At 45.3% G+C, this 27,049-nt stretch overlaps 1 protein-coding gene across 2 annotated transcripts in view; it reads right to left on the bottom strand.

Annotated features, from left to right (window-relative positions):
* Positions 1-1,348: 1,348 nt before the first annotated feature.
* prkcba (protein kinase C, beta a) overlaps positions 1,349-27,049 on the bottom strand; it is a 405,247-nt gene continuing 379,546 nt past the window's right edge. Inside the window, exons 16-17 of one of the 2 annotated variants that reach the window (XM_038821091.1) lie at positions 23,940-24,080; positions 1,349-3,833 (exon numbers count right to left, since the gene is read on the bottom strand). In XM_038821091.1, coding sequence (XP_038677019.1) covers positions 3,681-3,833; positions 23,940-24,080 — 294 coding nt within the window. In that variant the 3' untranslated portion in view covers positions 1,349-3,680. Of the gene's footprint in view, positions 3,834-15,276; positions 16,446-23,939; positions 24,081-27,049 lie in introns of those variants that run through there. The other variant, XM_038821090.1, reaches the window with a different exon arrangement.

A 27,049-nucleotide genomic window follows, 5' to 3' on the forward strand; every position in this document is an offset into this window, starting at 1 on the left:
TGCAAGGGCAATTAGGGGTGGTCTAACCAGCTAAGCCCATATCCCATGACTGAATAAAAAATGTTTGATTATCCGTTTGATACAGACAAGTGCCACAACAATATCTTAAGAGACTTTTAGGTGACCAGTAGATATACGGAGAGATTAGCAGGCACCCTTGTAGATTATTACCCTTTTAAATTTAATTGAACACTGCAGTCTTATGGTTAGATGTCTGCAAAGCTGAAGGTATTATTGTCGAAGGCCACCTTGCAAGGTGACATATGTTAAAAAGAATTCTGTCTTGGATGATAGAAAAGTGATATATGCATAGGAGTGTTAGAATACCTTTGCTAGTTCTTGAATTTATTTAGCGCAGCACGGTAGCATAGTGGTTAGCATAAATGCTTCACAGCTCCAGGGTCCCAGGTTCGGTTCCCGGCTAGGTCACTGTCTGTGCGGAGTCTGCCCATCCTCCCCGTGTGTGCGTGGGTTTCCTCCGGGTGCTCCGGTTTCCTCCCACAGTCCAAAGATGTGCGGGTTATGTGGATTGGCCATGCTAAATTGCCCGTAGTAAGTGAGGGGGGGGTTGTTGGGTTACGGGTATAGGGTGGATACGTGGGTTTGAGTAGGGTGATCATTGCTCGGCACAACATCGAGGGCCAAAGTGCCTGTTCTGTGCTGTTCTATGTTCTTCAGCTCAAGGATCTGATTGACAGATCTATCAGGATGTGTAAAATGGAAGTCAGTGAGAGGAATATTGGGAACTAAGAAAACATAGCAATTGGGAAAAACAATATATATATTTCTGGAACTGAGACGTCAAGAGTGCAATGTGGTTCTCATTGGTTTCCAATATTGTTGTTGAGATGTGGATTCACTGGTGACTGCACAGCATTTTGCTGTGCGTCAATAATAGTTATCACATTTTTAATAAATCTGTGACAATCTACACATTATAATGTGAATCCTATTATTCTGTGGTGTAACGTAAGTAACAACATTTACCCTCAATCAGGTGCTCTCACTGAAACCAGTGTAACATTGGGAACATCTTTGTGCTTTGGACCTCTTTCGACAAGAGCTGGCTGAATCTGACCGCAGCCTGAAGAGTGGAGACTTTAATTGCCTCAATATGCAGTCAAAGCTGAGAGGGAAATTATTTAACCAACAGAGTGCTAACTTGATACTCAGGTTTATGGTGACCAATTTCGCCCGATTGCTTGTACCATCTCTGTAATATGTTAAATCAGAAGTCATGTTAAAGCATTGCCAGATACAGACAATACTGATGTCACGTGATTGTAAATAGTCCCACCAGGTGAAGGCTCTCTACCTTGAGTGAATACTCCAGACTTTGTTGCAAATGTTTCATTACGGAATTTTATTTCATTGTTTGCGATAGAACAACTCAACATTTTGGAAGCATTCGTGCATGAACATTCTGCCAACAAGAGAGACAGACACATAAGTCATGCAAATCAATTCATCCAGTAATTATTGCAATACATTTTTGTTTAATTTTTGGCAAGCTTCAAAACACATTAATTTATTTGCAATCAACTGTACGAACACTCAGTGTGATCCTGTGAAAAAGGAGATGCACAGATGTCACAATGAAAAAAACTTTCAAGGACATTACACTCCATGAGATATAACTGAACAGAAAACATTTACATCCATAATATGGAAGATACTTCTCAAAACCTTAGACTTAATTCATCCACGGTTAACCTTGTTTCATTCTCTTTTCCTTTCCCATTAATTTTTACCCCAAAACTGTCCTTAGCACCAAGTCCCATACCTTAAGATTGCTTGAATTTTCTCAATATTTGCACCCAGAGCCATGCATAACCTATCTGGAAATCAATTATGAAGCCTTAAAGGCTGTGGAATTTTGAACATTGAATCAGCTATGCTAATATCCTTTTTAAAAAATTGTTCCTTATTCAACAGCTGAATGTATCTCTGCCCATAAAACTTGCTCCATCCACACGTTCAGGGTGGGACTAATGGAAGAACCAGGTTCAATGCAGATCAGTGAAGATTGCACTGTGTAATCTTGAACTCTTGTACCCTAGATAATTAGTCCAAAGCATTGGTTTACTAGTCCGTAACATTAACCATTACACTATTGTATCCAAAAATAGGCTATAAACCAAAACATTCGATTAAAATAAATTACAGGATTGTGAAAAAAATTCTTACAGAAAACATCTTAATATTTGAGTTCTTTCTGCTGGTTGGTCTCATCAGAGATGATAGTTAATGAAAGGAAGAGGGACTTCATTACACAAATAGGGTGGTATCCAAGAGGGTGGGGGGAAACACTTCAAATAACAATCAAGTATTTTAAAATATAGTGGGTGTGACACCTATCCTCCGAGGTGTAGGAGAACCAGACCTACCATATCTTTTTATTAAAACAGTAAAAAATATACACAAGGCCAAACGGTACAAACGCTAATTTTGTGTTGGAGAAACAGGGTACCCTCCCCTCAGTACCAATGTACGGGGAGCGGGGTGGATACTAGACCTACCAGAACAATTTCATGGTTCAATACATTGAGTGAAAATAGACAGGAAGTACAAATTATATGCAACACCTTTCATCTGTTACTGGTAGACCTCCCAATTAGCCATTAATTGATTGCCTAGAGTTTGATTCACATGTTTCCAGCCTTATTCTGATTTGCTGCTGTTTACTGGGTGGCAACCATGAAAGTGTGATGGCTGAAATGAGAGAAAAATAACCGTGATGCTAACAGGAAGTGCATACTCTTGGTAAAGTTTTAAATATATTTTTGTTTGATAAATACAGCTCTAAACACAATATCAAAAATGTTTTTAAACTGAATTAATTTTCCCCCCACTTAAAGTGTCTTAAGAGGTACAGTCGGCATTATTTGGGTGTTAGACGGATGCCTTTGTGGCAAGTAGAAAGCACACGCTCATTACAAGTTGCAAGTGCACCAGCTGCCATATTCGTGCAGGCATCCGAGGGCTCAGGCCCAAAACAGGCGACATATGCAAATAAGGGGTCTGAGGTCTGTTTGACGCTCCCTGTGCAAGATCGAGCAGCCCTGAATGCAGTGGCTTGAAGCCTCTTTGCCCACAGGGCCCCTTATCCCCCCCCCAAAGTGGGCATTCACTGCTTTCATGTAAGTTGGGTGTGCCCCAGATATTGTTGTCGACACCCGCTTTGGCTGGCCTGCATTTCTAGGTATGTTGCTTCCAAGATCCTTCCAGAACAACTCTTCTTATTCCAGCTCCAACATTCACTTGGGCTCTGTAGATAGGTACCACTGCCAGTCCAGATCTCTCAAAGTTCCACTGAATGGTGTCTACGTTAGAAATTAAAGTTTTGCATTGATTTCAGTAATCACCAAGCCCTTATTCTCCACCCTGCCTTCCCCTGTTCTGCCCGTCGCGATTTGGGATTAGCAACAGGTCAGAATTCACGTTCCAATGTCCATTTGTTTATTTCACATGTCTCCTCGATTCTGGCCACTATCCGATTATTATTTACAATCACCGAGACAGAGAATCAGATATAAAATGTCGAGTGGCGCTGTATTGAAACCTCATGTTGAACTCGGGGTCTGGAGGAAGGAAGATCGATATTTGAAAACATTTGTGTTCTATGTTTCGGATTAAAAATACAACTGCAGCTTTGAAGAAATAAGCCTTCACCCGTTTCCTTAAACCTGAATAACGAATTCAGGATTCACATAAGAAAATCCTGCAAATTCATTCTGATCCAGGTTCATGATGAAGAGTTTGTCAGTGGGTGTGAGCTCCACAGGCTGGCGAGTGAATTCACGGTCAAAGTTGCTGGTGTCTCTGTGATTTTTCTGTCAGGGGAATTAAAAAAAAGAGTTTTTAGTAAATGCGCTTTTGCAACATGTGTTTGGCAACAGGATTTACTGCTGTCTCACCGTCAGATGACAGTGTAATTCTCTGTACCATTTATCCGTCGCTGCAGGAACCTCCCCTCATAAAGGGAGCCAAGGAGACCAGGACTCAAATAAACATCGACCTATAGACCAGGTGCAAGGCCCACTCTGCAAAACGACACAAACCAAGGTGGGTAACATCAAATTGCACTATGAGTGACTGTCTCTGTTAAAAAGGTGGTCTTATTATCCTCCTGAGCTCTCACCATAACTGCGGCAACACCTTGCATGCGCAGAGCAGAAATAGGCCACTCGGTCCCTGGAGCCCTCAACCCCCTCCCCCCCATAACCTTTCACCCCCCTTGCCTAACAAAAATCTATCTACCTCTGCCTTGATAATATTCAATGACCTCAATTCCACTGTCTTCGGGGGTAGAGAGTTCCAAAGTCACACAACCCTCTGATTGGAAAAAATTCTCCTGACCTCTGCCCGAGAAGAATGACCCCCAATTTTAAAACAGCGCTCCCTAGCCCTGGGCACACCCCAAAGAGTAAACACCCTTTCCTCATCCACCTTGTCAATACCATACAGAATCATATACACTTCAGTCAAGTCACCCCTCACTCTTCTGAACTTTAATGGAAACAAGTCCCTCTGTTCAACCTGCCCTCATTCCAGCTATTAATCTAGTAAACCTCCTCTGAACCGTCTCAAATGTATTTACATCCTTCCTTAAATAAAGAGACCTAAACTGAACATAGTATTCAAGTTGTGGTCTCACCAATGCCATTGTATAACATCCTTACTTTTATGTTCAATTCCTCTGGTGGTAAAGGAGAACATTCCACTAGCCTTCTTGATCACACACTGTACTTGCATACTATCTTTTCTGACTCATTCACGAGCATACCTAGATCCCTCTGCACCTCGGAATTCTGAAGTCATTTTTCATTTAAATGGCTTAAATGATAATTTATCCAGATCGGCCATCGATATTAGGACAAACCCTCACAAAAATTCAGTCACAATTCGTCCAATACCTGTACCATTTAGAGGACAATATATCTGTCCCATATTATGTCAAATGTCTTAACTGGTTGAAGATTACCGCATTTCTCATCAACTTGAATACAAACATAATTGATCCATATTTATGGTCAGTTCCGTCTTTGATTAACTTCTATTCCTGGGAGCAGTAGAGTTGAAAATTGGGCTTGCTAAACATTTCAGCACTGAGCCGCTGATCATTGTTGGCAGTACCTGAAAGTAACATTTCAGACTGCAATCAATTGAGTGTTTGTGTGAGTGCTAGTGGACCAACAAATTAACTGGGGACTGGGGCAGTGGTCTCTCTGGAAGCTAGCAGATACTGGGTAATGGGTTATCCGAGAGCCAACCAGCATAATGTGGTTACCTGGAAGCTGGCTCTGAGGTACTGTGATTGGTTGGGAGCTGATACAGAGTACTGAGACTTTCTGGGAGCATTATTGGGTAATACATCTGTCTGAGAGTAACACTGGGTAACAGGGTAGTCTGGGTGCTGCTTTTGAGGTATATGACTGGAAGGGAGCAGGCATTGAGTAATGTTATTGCTGGGAGAGGCATTGGGTAACGGGACGGCCTGGTGGCAGACACTGGGTAACGGGACGGCCTGGTGGCAGAGACTGGGTAACGGGACGGCCTGGTGGCAGAGACTGGGTAACGGGACGGCCTGGTGGCAGAGACTGGGTAACGGGACGGCCTGGTGGCAGAGACTGGGTAACGGGACGGCCTGGTGACAGACACATGGGTGACATTCTTCGAGCTCCCAGCCATGTCATTCTCTGCGGCAGGAGTCAGCGCACCGTTCGCTGGCAGTGGGATTCTTTGCTCCTGCCACTGTCAATGTGAATTCCCATTGAAGCTAACCCATGCCACCGGGAAACCCGCAGGCGGGGTTGTGCTGTCGACAGAATGATTGAATCCCGACGCCAGTGAGTGGGTGGAAAATACCAGCCTGGGTTATGGAACTGCCTTGCGGCAGACGCTGGGTGGCGGGAAGGCCTTGTGGCAGACGCTGCGTGGCGGGACGGCCTTGCGGCAGACGCTGGGTGGTGGGACGGCCTTGCGGCAGGCCCTGGGTTATGGGACGGCCTTGCGGGAGGCCCTGGGTTATGGGACGGCCTTGCGGCAGGCCCTGGGTTATGGGACGGCCTTGGGGCAGGCCTGGGTTATGGGACGGCCTTGGGGCAGGCCCTGGATGGCGGGACTGCCTTGCGGCAGACGATGGGTGGCGGGACGGCCTTGTGGCAGGCCCTGGGTTATGGGACCACCTTGTGGCAGACGCTGGGTGGCGGGACGGCCTTGCGGCAGACGCTAGGTTATGGGACGGCCTTGGGGCAGGCCCCGAATTATGGGACCACCTTGTGGTAGACGCTGGGTGACGGGACTGCCTTGCGGCAGACGCTGGGTGGCGGGACGGCCTTGCGGCAGGCCCTGGCTTATGGGACCACCTTGTGGCAGATGCTGGGTGGCGGGACGGCCTTGCGGCAGACGCTGGGTGGCGGGACGGCCTTTCGGCAGGCCCTGGTTTATGGGACGGCCTTGGGGCAGGCCTGGGTTATGGGACGGCCTTGGGGCAGGCCCTGGATGGCGGGACTGCCTTGCGGCAGACGATGGGTGGCGGGACGGCCTTGTGGCAGGCCCTGGGTTATGGGACCACCTTGTGGCAGACGCTGGGTGGCGGGACGGCCTTGCGGCAGACGCTAGGTTATGGGACGGCCTTGGGGCAGGCCCTGGATTATGGGACCACCTTGTGGCAGACGCTGGGTGACGGGACTGCCTTGCGGCAGACGCTGGGTGGCGGGACGGCCTTGCGGCAGGCCCTGGCTTTTGGGACCACCTTGTGGCAGACGCTGGGTGGCGGGACGGCCTTGCGGCAGACGCTGGGTGGCGGGACGGCCTTTCGGCAGGCCCTGGTTTATGGGACGGCCTTGGGGCAGGCCTGGGTTATGGGACGGCCTTGGGGCAGGCCCTGGATGGCGGGACTGCCTTGCGGCAGACGATGGGTGGCGGGACGGCCTTGTGGCAGGCCCTGGGTTATGGGACCACCTTGTGGCAGACGCTGGGTGGCGGGACGGCCTTGCGGCAGGCCCTGGCTTATGGGACCACCTTGTGGCAGACGCTGGGTGGCGGGACGGCCTTGCGGCAGACGCTGGGTGGCGGGACGGCCTTTCGGCAGGCCCTGGCTTATGGGGCGGCCTTACGGCAGGCCCTGGGTGATGGGACTGTCTTGCAGCAGGCCCTGGGTGATGGGACTGTCTTGCAGCAGGCCCTGGGTGATGGGACTGTCTTGCAGCAGGCCCTGGGTGATGGGACTGTCTTGCAGCAGACCCTGGAAATTTACTTGGGTTCTATTACCAAGAATCGCACAGAATCACTGACTCATTAACCGTATTATCTCCCTGCACATCGCACAAACATAGGAAATAGGAGCAGGAATAGGACATTTGACCCTCAACCGTGCTGTAACTTTCAATTAGTTAGTGGATGATCTTCTCCCTCATTCTCACACTATTTCCATATCCTTTATATCTTTAATCTAAATCAACCTTATATCTGGAATCAATTCACCATGACCAATATTTGGTTTATCAGACAGGATCAGGAAATGTATATTCTCAGAAAAGAAATTTTCAATGCAAATGATTTTGTAAGGGAGTGACTAATTTAATTTCAGGTGATGCAAGATCAAATACTTGTCCTATTCCTACCCCAAAAAACTTTAAATTATTCACTTACCTGTGCTGCTGCATTTCCTGCCCTAAATGTAGTCCTTGGTGCGACCCATTCTGTGGCTCAGCTTGAAGAGTTGGTGGAATTAGGGTCATACAACATGCACTGGACCTTGATTATGGAGGCACGGGCTGCCTCCAAATTAATGGACCCTGATACACAGATACAGAATAGAGCCCCCTAATAAACACAGAGCAATGAAGCTTCCAATAAACATGTTAGAGAGCCCTTCCCCCAAAAAGATAGGAATCCTCAAAAGTGACTTGAGAGAACCACAAAGAACACAGAACTGAAACTTCAAACAAATAATCGCCAAAGACTCCATTAAAAACAGACAGGAATTCCTAATACTGATGTGCAAGAAAACCCTGATAAGCATAGAGTAGACACACCTCACAAATAACATCAAGCACCCATTAAAAACATATTAGACACAGGGTGAAATGACCAGCTGGGAAAGGAGGCGGAACTGGACAGCACAATATTATTCGTATCCACCTTCTTTTGTGAGAACCCTGATGAATCATCCCACTCACTTTCAGGGCTGCCATTTCATCCCTGACAAGTCATCAATTGCAAAAAGACCAGATATAGTCTCATAAAAACATGCTGAACAGACCCTAATAAAGGGACCACAGAAACCCCATACACACACAAGCTGGAATGACATGAGAATGAAGATTTGCCACAGACTTTGGGCAAACACAGACAAGCCTCCAATGCAAGCAGACCTGAACCCCCAATCAACGCAAATTAGCCACAAAAATGCAGATTAAAAAAAAAACTTACACTAAACGTACACCAGAAATATTGCCAGTGAAGGAAGATCAGAGCCCCCAAGAAAGAAAAATCAGTGCAATCAAAAAATGACCTAGCAGATAAACCCAACTAAATATCTCAATGGATAAAGGCCAGAGCATCCAAAAAATAGACCAGGAACCACCCAATAAATACAACTGAATACCCCTAACATACAACTAACATGGGCGGCACAGTGGCGAAGTGATTAGATCTGCTGCCTCACAGCGCCGAGGACCTGGGTTCGATCCCGGCCCTGGGACACTGTCCGTGTGGAGTTTACACATTCTCCCAGTGTCTGCATGGGTCTCACCCCCACAACCCAAAGATGTGCAGAGTAGGTAGATTGGACACGCTAAATTGCCCCTGAATTGGAAAAAAAATAATTGGGTAATCTAAATTTTAAAAAAATATACATCTAACATATATAGACCAGAGACACCAAGAGATACAGAGCAGAGACCCAAAGAAACACTGATTTGAAACCCAACATATAAAGTTGAGGGAGCTAGAGAAATATAGACCACACATCAACATATACTGACTATACACCTCAACATATTTAGATTAGACACCTCAACATACATATAGAATACAAACCCCAAGATATGCAGACCCAAAGATATACAGAGCAAAAACATCATAGATCAGAAATTCCATAATATGCAGACCAATCTCAATAAATACAGACGACAGGCCCTAACATTTACAGACCAGAGACCCTGGGATATAGAGTTGTGGAACCAAAGCGCCCAGATATAAAGGCCAGAGACACCAAGATATACATAGAACATAGAACACTACAGCGCAGTACGGGCCCTTCGGCCCTCGATGTTGCGCCGACCTGTGAAACCATCTGAAGCCTATCTGACCTACACTATTCCATTTTCATCCATATGTCTATCCAGCGACCACTTAAATGCCCTTAAAGTTGGCGAGTCTACTACTGTTGCAGGCAAGGCGTTCCACACCCCTACTACTCTCTGAGTAAAGAAACTGCCTCTGACATCTGTCCTATATCTCTCACCCCTCAATTTAAAGCTATGTCCCCTCGTGTTGGTCATCACCATCCGAGGAAAAAGACTCTCACTGTCCACCCTATCTAACCCTCTGACTATCTTATATGTCTCTATTAAGTCACCTCTCAGCCTTCTCCTCTCTAACGAAAACAACCTCAATTCCCTGAGCCTTTCCTCGTAAGACCTTCCCTCCATACCAGGCAACATCCTAGTAAATCTCCTCTGAACCCTTTCCAAAGCTTCCACATCCTTCCTATAATGTGGTGACCAGAACTGCACGCAGTACTCCAGGTGTGGCCGCACCAGAGTTATGTACAGCTGCAGCATGACCTCGTGGTTCCGAAACTCAATCCCCCTGCTTATAAAGGCTAGCACACCATATGCCTTCTTAACAGCCCTATTAACCTGGGTGGCAACTTTCAGGGATTTATGTACCTGGATGCCGAGATCTCTCTGTTCATCTACACTACCAAGAATCTTGCCATTAGCCCAGTACTCTGCATTCCTGTTACTCCTTCCAAAGTGAACCACCTCACACTTTTCCGCATTAAACTCCATCTGCCACCTCTCAGCCCAGCTCTGCAGCTTATCTATGTCCCTCTGTATCCTATAACATCCTTCAGCACTATCCACAACTCCACCGACCTTCGTGTCATCTGCAAATTTACTAACCCATCCTTCTACACCCTCTTCCAGGTCATTTATAAAAATTACAAACAGCAGTGGCCCCAAAACAGATCCTTGCGGTACACCACTATGGTACATATGAGATCAGACTAGAGATCGCAACATACACAGACCAGAGATCCGAACGCATACAGACTAGACATCCCCAGACCAGAGACACCTAGATATACAACAAGAGATACTTTCCTGATCTCAAAATATACACACCAGAGACCCTGGACATAAGGGCCAGAGATCGCAAGATATTAAACCCCAAGATGTAGAGACCACAGAGATGTCAACATACACAGATCATAGAGTCACCTAAACCAGACAGAAAGAGATATATATCCAAGATCCCACCATATATAACACAGAGACTCCAAAGATATGAACACCTGAGATCCAAGATATCCAGACCAGAGACCCAAAAATACATACCAGAAACATCAACATATACAGATAGCAACCCCCACCCCCCAATTTATATAGACCAGAGAATTCAATATATACAGATCACACCCACAAGAGGACCATGACCTATATAGACCAGTGGAATCAAGATAAATTAAAAGCGTCAAGGTATGCAGACAAGACAACCTAAAAAGAAAACACCAGACTTCACCAGACACAGATGAGATACATCCATATATACAGATCAAAGATCTCAAGATAAACAGACTAGAGATCTCAACATATACACACACCAGTGACCCCAAGATAGAAAGACCAGAGATCTCAACATATACACAAAGTGACCCCAAGATAGACAGGTCTGACACCAAGATAAACGGACCTGAGACCCCAAGACATACAAACCAGACACTGCACAAATTACAGGCTCGAGATTTCAACATATAAAGACCAGGCACCTGAGATATACAGACCAGAGACATCAACGTCACAGAGCCCTAGAAATACAGACCAGGACTCTCAACATATACAGCCACACACCTCAAGATATATAGACCAATGATCTGAATATATAGACCCAAAACAGGCCAGAAGCTCTACATATATAGATTGCAAGACCCAACACATACAGACCAAGGATATCAACATAAAAAAACCAGAGAGATATATAGAGCAGACACCTCAACATATACAGTGCAGAATCATCATATATATATATACCAGTTACCTCAACATATATAAACCAGAAATCCCCCAATGTACAGACCACAGGTCTCAACATGTACATATCAGTGACATCAAGATACACAAACAAAATCTCTATCAACAAATACGGACCACAGTTCTAAAGAAATACAGGTTAGACCAGACCAGAGACTGCAAGAAATATAGACCAGAGGCTTCAACATACACAGATCAAGACCTGTACATGTACAGACCAGAAATTCCACTTCCAAAATACAGACTGGAGCAGGTGTTCCTCTGCAGTATCCATGAAAAGAAGGGTTATTCATTCACGGTGTACTAGATTAAAAGGGACATTGATGCATTGCTTCCTAAGAGGAGACAGTTATTTACTGCATGGTGCACTTCACCTCTTCTCATACTCTTAGATGAGACATTGATAAACATGAGAGATAAAAGAAAGCATTTAAAATTCAAGATTGTTAAGAGGGGCATCCTTTTAGTGAACTTAGGTAAGGTGATATTCCTGCAATTAATGCTGGGTTCCACAGGGCATTTGTTTCTTGGTAGGGGAGATAATGATGTCCCTTACTGAGTAAGGAATGTAATTTGTTCTGTGTATTCTGGATAGCAAGTGGGATTCCTGGAGTGCATGCTGGGCATATAAGGATATAAACACAGAATAATGCATGTTGTGTCATGAAAAATTATTTATACTGTAGACATTAGTTAACAGTATATCCTGAGGGGGGGTCTGTCAAATAGTGCAGATCAGGTAATATTATATCATTGATGCCATTTGCACTAATTAATAATGTAAACTAAATAATAAGAAATAAGTAATACTGCATACAGTTGACAAACAGAAAATGGCCCATAATGTACACAGAGTGACAATGCAAATGTCAGGAAATGCTTAATAATGTACATATAGTGTAATGAGAAATTATTAATATTGCAGACACAAAATAAGAGAAAATTGTGATAACATACTAACAGTAATGATACAAACTGAACAGGAAATGATTAATACTGCATACAGGAAACTGTGTGTACTGAATAACAATACAAAATGAGTAACAGAAAATAATATTGTACATGAGCAACAGAAAATTATTTTTGAAGTACCACAGACAGCAACACTGCAAATGGGCATCAGAAAATATTGTATCAAGTGGTAACAAAAAATGATTGATAACATACATATTGAGCAAAATTCAGTATAACATAAATTAAGACTGTACATGAGTACAGGAAAAAAAATGATAATGTACGTATTAATAATACAAACTGAGTAACAAGATGTAATTGATACCATATATACTGAGCAAGGGACTGTGTTAAATCAGGGTGAGGACATTTTGTTACCTTTGTGTTATATTTGTTAAAGTTTGTTATATCAGTGAGATCAATTGAGGGTGTGGTAAGTTATTAAGGATGTTTACATCAATGAAACGCAAGTTATGTTTGTGTCAATGTATTTTATATTTGAGTGATATCAGTGAGGGATGGTGTTACACAAATTAGGGTGTCGGCTTCATTGCTATGTCAATGAGAGTTTTTACGTTAATAAAAGAGTGTGTCATATATTCACTAGAACATTATGAAAAGGTTTTCAAAGGGTAAATAGTGACAGATTGCGTTGAGTTCATAACAAAGGCATAGATAATGGTTATCATTAGAAGAATGAAGGCGGAAGTTTGAATAAACCTTTTCACAGAGAATGCTATTAGAGCACGGATTGATTTACCATAAGTGACCATTGAAAGGGAATTTGATATGTATTTAAAAGGAAGGATATAGGAGGATAATGGAAAGGACAGGGAAATGAAATTAGAGTAAATGGCCCAGTTGATGAACTTGTACTGCTACAGGTGGGATCACTGAATGGATTCTTTCAGCACGGTAAATTCTGCAATGCAATGTAATACTTTGCATTATATGTATTAAATTTAATCAATTTTAATATCGCATGTGTACAGATGAATGACTGTCTGCAAATTCTCATGGTCCAGAAAGGACCTCATTAGTTAAAGCATCTCCACTCAGTCCAAACTGCATTCGGCATTGGAGCCTATACTGCATTTGACATTGTTCTTTTGTGAGGTCCAGTTAGTTATGTCCATTGAGTAGATCCACCATCTGGAGTAGCTGTGCATCCTCTGCGCCTGGACTCTGGCATCACTGTCTCTTCAATGTCCCACTGTGTCCTTGTTATGAGGATAAAGGTGCATTGAAATATTCAGTGCTCTGTTCCAACTCTGGAATCTAGCCTTCCTTCAGAAAGCTATATTTTTCATGTCTGGAACGATCTGCCTGGACTGTATGCAGAACAATACTTTTCACGATATAAATCTAAATCTTATTCTCACTGTGAATAGGAAACTACTTGATAATCCCACTCCGAGCTAACATGGATGAGTTTAAGAGGAAATAGACTTTATCTTGAATGTTCTTTTAGCTCGGTATTCTATTCCTGGGTGAACTTTTACAATCACAGTACGCCTGAGAGCGCAAGAAATGAAAAAATGAAAATCGCTTATTGTCACGAGTAGGTGTCAATGAAGTTACTGTGAAACGCCCCTAGTCGCCACATTCCGGCGTCTGTTCGGGGAGGCTGTTACGGGAATCGAACCGTGCTGCTGGCCTGACTTGGTCTGCTTTCAAAGCCAGTGGTTTAGCCCAGTGTGCTAAACAGCCCCTTGATTGAAGTAGAGAAACTAACAAAAGGAAACATGTTCTTGATAAGTTTCTAACTATTTTTCATGTTCTTTACCCATCTCTACCTCTTTATACCAAGCTCTACCCTTACCTATCACATTGTCACGTTCTACACTTCTTTATCAGTCTCTTTACCACCCTTCCCTTCCATTTCTATCCCTTCATGTGTTCCCCTCTCTATCTCAATTCTCTACATTTCATGCAGCATTGTCTACCACCACTCTACTGCTTACTCACCTGGTTATTAATCTTCACTGACAACATGATGTAACCCCGATCATTTCAGACTGCGCGGACGGATGGGAGCAAAAATGTTTTAAAAATACCGGCACATCACCATGAGGGTGTTTCTTTAGCTACTCCTTTACTAGGATGTTGCCGTCTACTGGAAACTAGGGGCGGCATGGTGGCTCAGTGGTTAGCACTGCTGCCTCACGGCGCTGAGGACCCGGGTTCGATTCTGGCCATGTGGAGTTTGCACATTCTCCCAGTGTCTGTGTGGGTCTCACCCCTCCAACCCAAAGATAAGCATGGTATGTGGATTGGCGATGCTAAATTGCCCCTTTATTGGGAAAAAAAGAAGTGGGCACTTTAAATTTTAAAATATGTACTAGAAATCAGAAACCAATGATACAGTGCATACCGGGTAAAGGGTGTAATCTGTGTTGTGTATTCTCGATTGTCAGAGATATCCCAAGCAATGGAGAGCTCAATAGATCAGCACATTGAGTTATGCCAGATGAATACTGTGCACTTTGCTCAAAGCTATCAACCATTTTGTTTATTCCATGTGAATTATTTTTGTAAACTTGGAAAGTGTGGGTTGATGAGTGACTCAGGCTCGGTAAATCAACTCTTAACCCCCATTTCTTCTTCAGAATAATGACTACTTAATGTACCACAGTGCAGTTTCTGTTTATTCAGCAGAGTAAGGATTACTTTGTGATTGTGCAGAGAGCTGCTATCTATTTAGTGGGCTAAGGGTTACAGAGGGTTACGTGGAATTGCTAGTGGTTGGTACTTGAATGCCTACGTCTTCTCACAGGGTTATTGCTTCCTCTGCTGGTTGATGTATTTTGTAATTTATACTGGAGGTTGTGGGGCAAAGGATTAAAATGGAGTAACTGTTTAAAGAGACTGAAAGCAGCGTGTCAGTAGGCTGACCTGTTTGGGGCTGATAAGAGTCAGAACTTCTGATAAGCACTCAGCCTCAATGTGAGACAGATTTAATTAATTTACTTCCTGGAAAAGCCCTGTGGTACGGAAAACATCCAAACAGAAAAATATAAGCGGCTGTTAAATAGGTGACTAAAGTGATGCTGAGTTTTTTTTTCTTTTGGGTGCGATTTTCTTTATTGTATATCAATACTGGAAAAATGTTTGGCACATCAACTGCAGGTGTTGTCAGCAACATACTACAGACAATAGTCATGCATCACTTTATTTCTTTTAAAGATTTCTTGCAAGGCTTCATGATCAGTTTAAACATGCCAGCGCCCTCCTGAAAAATTCATCAACAGCCAGGCCAATCCAAGCAGGTTAGGAGGGTGAGACTGGCCTTCAAAATATCATTCAGCCCAAAGAGAGAGGAGGTTACTGCTTCACAGCAACATGGAAAAGGACACAGTCACGATCACTTCTAGAACTGAGCAGATTTTACAAACACTACTTTTGATTCAAACAAACACGTCAACCGCCAGGATTACATTATATTGGGAATAAAACATTTAGAAAGGAGTTTGTTTGACACATTTTTAGAACAGCTGAGATTGACATCCTAAATCTTTTGACAGAGATTTTTCTGGTTCGAATTTCGCACATGGCCACAGACAGATTTTGCTAGAAACATCAACCAGAGGAAACTTTCACCAGCATACTTGCGATGTCATGGCAGGTCTCACTCTGCAGTAACAAGGTGTGTTGGGGAGGGGGGGGGGGGTTTGGTGGGGGGAATTACCGTTGTGTTTTGCAAAAAGTCAAGTGAAAGAAAAGCCACTGGGTTGAGGCAGTTACATAGTACAGCTTTTGGCAATCAGGCAGCAAATAATTTTGCAAAGCATCTTCATACATACTGAATATAAAGGGAAGCACCTGCGATATGAACTGGTCAGCAGCACCTGTCACAGCCGCTGTGTGCACTCTGTATCTCACTGTGTGATGAGGTGATGGATGAAATACCGCAATCCCAACACGCTTTGAGAGATTTTGCAAAGCAAACATGACGGCACAGTTAACAGCCTCTGAACATGCTGCACAATCCAGAACAAGGGCCCCTATTCTGAAGGGGACATCTGACCCCCCTCTCTTTTACCCCCCATTCTTCCCAGGCGCTTTTTAACATGTAACGTCAGGATTTAGAAATTCCGTGTTAATAAAGGAGAACCCCTCGAACTCTGCCTGGTCAATATTCATGATGACCTCTTGGTCAGGTGGAGTTAAGACTGGTGGATGACGGGTGAAAAATCGATCGAAGTTCTCGGCGTTGCGCCCGCACTGTGGGAGGAGAAAGAAAAAGGATGATGGGATGGAGTGCCGCGGATTTCAAAATGGGTTAGTTCCGTAAAACAAACTAATCTTGGAGGGTGATTAATGCAATGGACACAGATGTCATCAATTATTAACATCCCACCGTCCCAGAATAATACCAGTTACACTCCCATTCACAGTCCGCTCTATCACAGTTGCCAAACTGACCAGTTATCATTTGTATCTTTATTGTTTCCAAACTTTAGCTGAACATAAGACCAGGAGGTGGCCTTCCAGCCCCTCAAGACTGTTCGGCCATTCAACGCCATTTACCAAACTCCATTCGCCTGAAGGCCTCACTAGTTCTGGGTGGGGACAATGCGATGGACATTCAGTTCCTCGGTCCAGTGACCCATCTTCATTTAAGGGTAGGGCAGTGGATATTCACATTATAACTTTAGATTTATGTAGATTTATGGAACTTACCATTCAGCATTTCTGACGAAAGGTCATCGACCTGAAACATTTAACGCTTACTCTCTCCACAGGTGCTGCCGGATCTGAGGATTTCCAGCATTTTCGGTTTTTATTTCAGTAGTTCAAGACTTGTGGCATGAAGTGGACAAGGGGGAAGAAGAGTAAGGGGGAGGTTAAAGTCCCCAGGGAATGAACTGGGATGAGCCATCACTGTGATTGTGTTGCTCTTCTGGGGCAGCCAGTGGAATGGCATCTCGAGGTGATATCCATGCAAAGCAGAGCTGAATCACTGACTCCTCTGGGAGGAAGTCGTAAAAGTAAGGTCAGTGACAAATCACATTGGATGTGGAACTGAGAAGACATGTGGTAAAATGGGAGCAGAGGGAAAAGGAACAATGGAAGACAGACTCAGGTAAACAGGAGGTACATCTGAACAGAGGTAGAAACACAAGGTGTCCAAGTCTGCAGTGATAATCAATTAACATGTTCTATCAGCATGTATTCCACACTCCACTAAAATATTATATATATTATACATGTGTACACATATATATCCCTCATTTTCTTACATTCTTAATATAAATCTTCCACTTTTCATATATTACACTTCTTCATCCCTTGAGTGTACAAAAGCAAGGAAGTTATGTTAAACCCATATAAAACATTGGTTTGGCCAACTACATTTGTCTCTCTGTTTCATCTAACCCATCTCAATCCTGCTCTCCATAACTCAACAGCACACTCCTGCTCCCCTCGAACCCAACCACTCCAATGCCTCTTTCTCCCTTCTAACCTAACCACTTACACCTCTAAAACTATAAATTGCAGCTCCTTCACTTTTCTAACTGAACCATTCCCACATCTCATTTACATCTCACTCCTGCTCCTCCCTAACCCAGTCACATCTATCTCTCACTTGCTCCTCTCAAGCCCAGTCACTCCTATCACCTGCCTGCTCCTTTCTAATCCACTCACACCTAACTCCCTCAACGTTTCTCTCAAACTCAATTGCTCCCCTCTCCCTCCTGCTCCTAACTAACCAAACTGTTTCCACGTCCTGATACCTGGACATTGCCAATTTCTTCTTCATCCTTTAAGCCACTTTCAAATCTGTCGACTCTCTTCTGACCGAATCATAATAATCATGGCAGAGAACGAGAGAGAGAGATATACATACGCACACACACACACACACACACAGAAGTGGACACACATAACTGATAAAGATACTGATACAGGTCTAAACATTCCAAGCATGTGTTTATGATTTCACTATTGCCAGCACAGATTAGGGAGCAGCTGTTTATGGGTGAAGTACTTTACTGCTGGAACCCACAAAGAAAATTACTCTTTAAGACACACACAAAGGCTATTATTCCTCTAGATTGGCCTGAAGCCTCCAGGAATTAAAGATTAGTACCCCTGGAAACAGCTAGGAGATGCCATGGGGAACATAAGTGTTAAATTTTCTTTGAACATTTTTGTTTATTAGTCATAAAAATATTTGAGATAGGGAAAAATTACTGTGAATGGGTATGATGGTGGGGATGAGAGGTCGTGTGATGAAATCTCCATGAATATGACCATTAAAGTTGGCAACTGTAACACATGCACTTATACACAACACAGCCAGCAAGGCTGATCCAGGGATTCAGAATCTCAGTGAAGCCAGTACTCAGTTTAATATTCTGAGGGTTGGGATGATGTTATCCATTGTGCTGGAGCGAATTCAATGAGAGCAATGAGAGTTATTATAAAACTGCTGATTATATTTCACAGTGAACCTATGGTAAACATTCTGCTGAACATCCTAAAATCACACTGAAACGTCAGGCAGATTTCAACCCATTTAGTGATTCACTTCTACTATACAATCAGATTTTCTTCAGAACATTCAGGAACTCTCCATCCCTCCACATCCTGATGATTTGCAAACTATTTTAAACATACTTTGTAATTTTATATTTGTAAGACAATCGCACTGGTGTGTAAATGACCGAAATACAAAACCTTGTCCTCACAAGAGGTGTCTGCAATCTCAAGTTGCAGACTCAGGTTCACACTGACCTTGAAAGCTTCAATGTCTAAGCTGAGGAAATTCAAGGAAATCACAAGCCACTACAATAGGCTCTCAAATTCTATGAAGTAACAAATACTAGAAAGCCAGGTTTTCCTCATGTGCTCACTTTCACCCAGCATTTTAAAACTGATGCTTAACTCAGTGTTCGACTTGCACAGAGGGTCCACACATGGTGGCATGAGACAGTGGCATTACCAGGTTGTATGGTTATTTAGTGCTCTACAGTCTGTGGGGGGTGTACGTTTGCTGGGGCACCTGCACTGGGTGCCTGTTTGTACAGGAGTCAACATGGGGTAGATGGTTATTGGGAATGGTACAATAGACTTCCGGTGGGAGCCATGATGTGAGTGGTTGCAGGCATAGGAAAGAGCTCTTTTTACCCGATATTGGGTGTAATTTCAAAGAAAAGGTGTAGTCAAAGGTTGGAGTAGTTTCCCCCAGGAGTGGTATGTCTGCTGGCTGTCAAACCCGGCAGATGATGGCGAGAGACCTGGCCAAAGAGTTGGAGCAAACCTGTGGTGCAAAGGGGGGAGGATTGGTGCAAGGTGGAAAGCCCTAGATGGCACAGTTGATGGCTTTCATTAAGGAGGAGTTCCACCAGCAAAGGAAAGAAATGCGGGAGGATCGCTCGAAGGCCATGGAAGGAGCTGTGGCAACCCTGAAGAGTTCGATGGAACAGGTAGAGAAATGCTTGGAGGCGCAGGGGTCGCAGATTCGAGATATCGAAGCAGTGATCTCGGACCACAGAGTTTGTGGATTGGCACTGGAGGCGGAGGTGGGGCTCTTGGGAGACCTTTGCAAAACATTGAGGGCAAAGGTGGAGGCGCAGGAGAACACCTCGAGAAGGAGAACTTGCGAACTGAAGGAGTGGAAGGTGTGAGTGCCATGAAGTACGTCTCGAAGATGCTGGCGGGGCTGGTGGTGGTGCTAGATAAGGCCCCTTAAGTGGACAGAGCGCACAGGTCCCTGAGGCAGAAGCCTAGAGCTTGGGAGCTGCCGTGGGCGGTGATCGTGAGACGCCACAAATGTTTGGAGAGAAGATCTTGCATTGGGCCAGGGAGAAGCGCACCTGCGAATGGGAGGGGAACAGGGTCCGAATAGATCAGGACAGTGGAGCCGAGTTGGTGAAACGGCAGGAAGGGTTCAACAAGGCCAAGGCGGTGCTGTACTGACGGCGGTTCAAGTTTGAGGTGCTCTACCCGGTGAAATTATGGGTGAATATTACTTTGGGACCCCAGAAGTGGCAAGGAGCATAAACTGGGGAGAACTGAATGGACAATGTTTGGGAACCGGGGTGCTGGTATTTTGTAATGGTTGGGAATACGTTTGAAGTGAGGGGTAGGGATTGGGGGATTTTCACTCCCTCCGGTTTCGAGGGGGTCCTTTTTTGGGTTTGCTGTTACTGTTGGGATTTAAGGGGTGGTGGGGTGAAAAGTTTATGTGGGGATGGGTGTTCCCATCCCCCTCCCTCCTGTTTTATGGGGCTATTTGTGTTTAGCGTTTCTTTGTTTGGTGCAACGTGGCAGGGGTTGAGGCATGACATGGTCAGGGACGGAGAAGGGGGCCATCTGGGGTGGGCTAGGTACAGGGTGGAATTAATGGAGTTGGAGTTACGTGGGGAAGATGACGGATGGTAGAGGGGAATGGAGGTGTAAACCTCCAGTAAGGTTGGAAATGTGGAATATCCGGAGACTAAATGGAGCGGTTAAAAGATCCTCATGAGCTTCAAAGCGGAGGTGTTCTTTCTGCAGGAAACACACTTCTGTGTGAAGGACCAGGTTAGGTTAAGGAAGGGGTGGGTCGGGCAGGCTTTCCACTCCCGGTTTGATTCAAAATCGAGGGGAGTGGCAATTTAAATGACCAAGTAAATGGGATTTGTGAGCGTGAGGGAAGTGAGGGATCTGGGTGGGAGATATAGGGGGCAGCAGGGTAGCATGGTGGTTAGCATAAATGCTTCACAGCTCCAGGGTCCCAGGTTCGATTCCCGGCTGGGTCACTGTCTGTGTGGAGTCTGCACGTCCTCCCCCTGTGTGCGTGGGTTTCCTCCGGGTGCTCCGGTTTCCTCCCACAGTCCAAAGATGTGCGGGTTAGGTGGATTGGCCATGCTAAATTGCCCGTAGTGTCCTACAAAAAGTAAGGTTAAGGGGGGGTTGTTGGGTTACGGGTATAGGGTGGATACGTGGGTTTGAGTAGGGTGATCATGGCTCGGCACAACATTGAGGGCCGAAGGGCCTGTTCTGTGCTGTACTGTTCTATGTTCTATATGTGATTGTGAGTGGGGTATTGGAAGGGATGCCGGTGGTGTTGGTAAACATGTACATCACAATTTGGTGCAATGTGGGTTTTATGAGGGGGTTGCTGGCAGTGATCCCAGATTTGGCCACGCACCAGTTGATCATGGAAGGAGATTTGAATTGTGTCCAAGAGCCTATGGTGGATAGGTTGAGCCCCAGGTCGATGGGTAGGGTACGAATGCCAAAGGAGCTGGGTGGGTTTATGGAAAAGATGGGTATGGTGGAACCCAGGCGGAAGGGAGTATTCCTTTTTTTTGCACGTTTATAAGGTGTATTCGAGGATTGATTATTTTGTGATGAGTTGGGAGATTTTGGTTGGGGTGGAGGGGGCAGAGTACGCAGGGATAGTTAATTCGGACCATGCGCCCCACTAGCTGGAGATTCGGCTTAGACCAGGACGAGAGCAGAGGCCGGGTGGAGGTTTGATTCAGGGTTGCTTGTGGATGGAAGATTTTGTGACAAAGTGCGAGCGGTGATTAAGGAGTATGTGGAGTTGAATCAGAAAGGGGAGGTGTTGGCGGCCATTTTTTTTGGGAAGCGCTGAAGGCAGTGGTCCGGGGGAAATTATTTCATTCAAGACATGCGTGAATAGGGAAAGGAGGGAAGAATATGACCGCCTAATGAGTGAGATAGTGGAGGTGGACAGGGAGTATTCAAGGCTGCCTAACACGGAGGGATTGACGAGGAGGAAACATTTGCAGACCCAGTTTGACAAGCTCACAATGGGGAGGGCGGTAGGGTAACTACGTACGGCAAGAGCCGAGTCGCATGGTGGCACACCAGTTGCGGAGGCAGGTCGCGTCCAGGGAAATATTGAGGATATGGACGGTGGCTGGGGGTGTGGGTCGGAGCCGGGGAAGATAAATGAGGGGTTCAGGGTGTATTACCAGGGATTGTACAAGGCGGACCAGGGGGTAGAGGAGGGGGACATGGGATGGTTTCTGGAGAAGCTGGAGTTTCCCCAGTTGCAGGAAGCAAAGAGGCACGTGTTGGAGGAGCCCCTGGGGCTGAGGAAGGTGCTGGATAGTATCAAGGGTATGAAATTCGGAGAAGGCCCTGGGGACGGATGGGTATCTGGCGGAATATTGTAAGGAGTTTGTGACGAACATGGCACTTTATTATTTGGGGGCATTTAATGAAGCGTTGGAGAAGGGGAGATGCCGGAGACGATAATGCAGCAGTGATTACGCTAATGTCGAAAAAGGGGCCCGTGGAATGTGGGTCGCATAGGCCCATATCACTGTTGAACACGGATGTGAAAGTTTTGGCTAAGTTGTTGGCGGGGAGGATGGAGGATTGTGTCCCGAGGGTGGTTGCAGAGGATCAAACTGGCTTTGTGCAAGGCAGGCAGCTCGTGAATAATATAAGAAGGTTGTTGAAGGTAGTTATGAATCCGTGGGCCTCCTCCTGCTCCTATCTTATATGTATCTATGTAAGGAAAAGTAAAGTTTTCCTGGTGAATGAGCTGGGACAACGAGCCAATTTAGGGGGGGATGCCATTTAATGGTTGCAAGGGATATGTTCAGATATTTGGGGATTCAGGTAGCGAGGGAATGGACGGGGTTCCATAAGTCGAACTTAACAAAGCTGGTGGAGGAGGCCAGGGGTGATCTTAGGAGATGGGATACACTGCCGTTGACTTTGGCAGGGGGGTCCAAGTGGTAAAAATGAATATTCTTCCGAGGTTCTTGTTTATTTTTCAGACACTCACGATCTTTATACCAAAGGCCTTTTTTCGGAAACTGGACATGATTATTTCAGACTTTGTATGGGAGGGGAAGGTGCCGAGGGTCAGGAGGACAATGCTACAGAGGCAGAGGCATCGCGGGGGGGGGGGGGGGGGGGGGCTGCTGGCATTGCTGAACTAGCTTCATTATTACTGGACGGCGAATGTGGAAAAGGTGTGGCGAAGGAGAAGGGGTAGAGTGGGTTAGATGGAGGAGGCATCTTGTACAGGGTCCAGCTTATGTGCCATGGGGATGGCAGCGTTGCCAATGGTACCGAGTAGATATTCAGGGAGCCTGGTAGTGCAGTTCACGGTGATTATATACAGGGAATATATACAGGTGGCTGGGGGAGCAGGGAGGTGAGCGGAAGGTGAAGATCAAGGCAAAATAGGAAGGGGAGTTGGGAGGGGAGATCAATTGGAGAGTATGGAGTGAGGCACTGCACAGGGTAAACGGGACCTTCTCGTGCGCAAGGATGAGCCTGATACAGCTTAAGGTTGTATATCGCCACCGGGTTAACGGCATGGTTGGGTGACCTGTACAACTTCCTGTGGTTGGAAAAGATAAAGTATGAGTTAAGGGGCTCAATAGAGGGGTTTGAGAAAAGGTGGGGGCTGTTCATAACCGTTCCTGAGGAGCTGTTCGTCACAGCGGGGGGTGGGGTGAAGAAAGGGAAAAGTTATACAAATTGTATAGTTGACTGCTGGGAAGTATATTTCCCAGGGTATTTATGTGCTGTAACCTGTTTTGATACACGTTTGTAATGAAATACATTTAAAAAATGGGAATGGTACTTTAAGATAGTACCACCTGACAGGCAAGGAGATGCTATTCCACCGTTGTTTTCTGTGCCTCTGCCGCTACAAGTTAGGACAACTGTTCAATGTTTGCAGCGTCATCTCCTGGGACAGTGTCCGGAGAAGGGCAGCTAAATACAACTTACCGCCTTTGGTTTGAATGGAGGCTGAATCTCCATGTGTTCCAACTTTTCCCAATCAATCCATCGGAAAAAGGCATGTTCCTTGATGTCTCGCTCACCCTCAGGCCCACATCCCAGACGTTTCGCTGGATGTTTCGTTAAAAGCTGTGTCCAAAAAGTATATCACAAAATAAACATAGAAGAAAATTAGCCATCCCACACATCTTAGCATACCCATCCAGAATAACTTACATTAACAACCATGTCACCCAACTATCGTGAATGACAGGGTTTCACCTCAATTACCCAATCTGAAAATCACTTCAACAATTCTTCACTTTTTCTACGAAGCAATGAAATATTTCGTAAATGTTCTTGTACCGGTTTTAAATCATGCTCATTGCTGCAAGGCCTTGTCATTCTTTGTCAGCTAACTTTTGACTGAGACATTAAACCAAAGCCCGTCTGCTCTCTCAGGGGGATGTAAAACATCCCATGTCATTATTTTGAAGAAAAGCAGAGACTTTTCCCAGGAGTTCTGACTATTATTTATCCCTCAACAAATATCACTAAGAAACAAATTATCTGGTCATTTGCACTTTGCAGGGGCTTGCTGTGTGCAAATTTGCTGCCACATGTGCTATGTTATAACTGTGACTATCTGGAAAGTAATTTTTCAGCAGTAAAGCATTTTGGGCCATTTTAATAACTGGGATAGGCCATCTATCTCCTCGTGCCTGTTCTACCATTGGATGAGATCGTGACTGATCTGCGACTCAATCCGTATACCCACCTTTGTACTATATAAGTAACACCTTCAGCTAACAAAAATCTATCAATCTCAGTTTTTAAAGTGATCTAGCATCAATTTCCATTTACAAAACAGAGTTCCAAACTTCACGCACACTCGTGCGAGGAAGTGTTTCCTAAGTTTACTCCGGAAAGGTCTGGCTCTAATTTTTGACATGACACCTAGTTCTGGACTCCCCAATCAGTGGAAATAGTTTTTTTGTCCCCAATCCACCCTATCTGCTCCTCTAAAGATCTTGAAAACCTCGCTCAAATTACCTTCTATCTTCTAAATTCCAAGGAATACAACCCTAATTTGTTTACTTTCTTGCAGCTTAACCCTTGGGAGTGCAGGTATAATTCTAGTAAAACGACGTTGCATTCCATCCAAGGTTAATATATCATCTCTGAGTTGCAATTCCCAGTTCATTTGCAAACTTAGCAACAGTGCCTTCAGTTCCTTCTTCCAGATCATTAATGTTTATTGCGAAAAGTTGTAGTACCAGCACAGACCCCTGAGGTACACCACTAGTCACCGGCTGCCATCCTGAAAAGGACCCCTTTATCCCCACTCTAAGCCTTCTGCCAGTCAGCCAATCCTCTATCCATGCCAGGATCTTACCCTTAACCCCATAGGCTCTTAACTTATTTAACAGTCTCCTACGCGGCACTTTGTTAAAGGCCTTCTGGAAATCTAAATGAATCACATCCGCTGGTTCTCCTTTGTCAAACATCCTTGTTACTTCTTCCAATAATTGTCAGACATGACCTCCCCTTGATGAAGCCAAGCTGACTCAGTCCTATTTTATCATGCACTTCCAAGTACTCCATGCTTTAATCTTTAATAATGGACTTTAAAATCTTACCAATGACTGACGTCAGGCTAACCGGCCTATAATTTCCCGTCTTCTGCCTCCCTCCCTTCTTAAACAGCGGTGTTACATTAGTCACTTTCCAGTCCTCTGGGATGCTTCCTGCCTCCAGTGATTCCTGAAAGATCACCACCAATGCCTCCACAATCTCCTCAGCTATCTCTTTTAGAACCCTGGGGTGTAGTCCATCCGGTTCAAGTGATTTATCCACCTTCAGACCTTTCAGTTTACTTCTCCTTAGTGATGGCCACTGCACTCACCTCTGTCCCCTGTTTCTCATGGAGCTCCTGATCCCACTGGTGTCTTCCACCGTGACGACTGATGTAAAGTAACTATTCAGTTCCTCTGCCATTTCTTTGTTTCCCATTATTACTTCTCAAGCCACATTTTCCAGTGGTCCATTGTCTATTTTTGCCTCTCTCTTACCTTTTTATACATTGAAAAAAACACTTCCTATCTTCCTTTATATTACTAGCTAGCTTGCACTCGTACTTCACCATTTCCCCCCTTATTGCTTTTTTAGTTGTCCTCTGCTCACTTTTAAAGGCTTCCCAATCCTCTGGCTTCCCACTAATACTCACCACTTTGTATGCTTTTTTTTTTAGCTTTTATGCTGTCCTCGACTCCCCTAATTAGCCACGGATGCAATGTCCTCCTCTTGTCATGTTTCCTCCTCCTTAGGATGAATTTCTGTTGTGCCTCCCAAATAACCCCCCAAAATGCCTGCCAATGATGTTCCACTGACTTCCCTGCTAGGCGTGGAAGGCCTTTGGCGCCACGCCAGCCGGGGCCGAAGGGACTTCGACGGCCGGCGGAAGTCTGCGCATGCGCCGGAGCGTCAGCGGCTGCTGACGTCATCTCCGCGCATGCGCAGGGGAGGGGGTCACTTCTGCGTCGGCCATCGCGGAGGCTATGGCCGACGCGGAAGGAAAAGAGTGCCCCCATGGCACAGGCCCGCCCACGGAATGGTGGGCCCAGATCACGGGCCAGGCCGCCGTGGGGGCACCCCCTGGGGCCATTTCACCCCGCGCCCCCCCCCCCCAGGACCCCGGAGCCTGCCCGCGCTGCCAGAAAGGAAGGTGGTTTGATTAACGTCGGCAGGAGAGGCATTACAGCAGCAGGACTTCAGCCCATTGCGAGCCGGAGAATCGCCGGGGGGGGGGGGGGGGGGGGGGGGGGCCCGACCGGCACGGCGCGATTTCCGTCCCCGCCAAATATTTGGTGTCGGAGAATTCAGCGGCCGGCGGGGGCGGGATTCACCGACCCGGCAGGGGGTTGGAGAATCCAGCCCCATATTCTTAATTATAGCTTCTAGCAATTTCCTCACAACAGGATGTTCAGCTAACTGGTCTGAAGAAAACAGGGATCCTTAGAGCAGGAGGAAAATCAGGAAGAGGGTGTTGGCTAGAAGAGATAGAAACAGAAAGTTATGGGGTCTACATTTCCCCGATTTCTCCTCTCACCGTTTCTTTT

Source organism: Scyliorhinus canicula, chromosome 15 (genome assembly GCF_902713615.1).
Source record: "Scyliorhinus canicula chromosome 15, sScyCan1.1, whole genome shotgun sequence".
Classification (NCBI taxonomy): domain Eukaryota; kingdom Metazoa; phylum Chordata; class Chondrichthyes; order Carcharhiniformes; family Scyliorhinidae; genus Scyliorhinus; species Scyliorhinus canicula.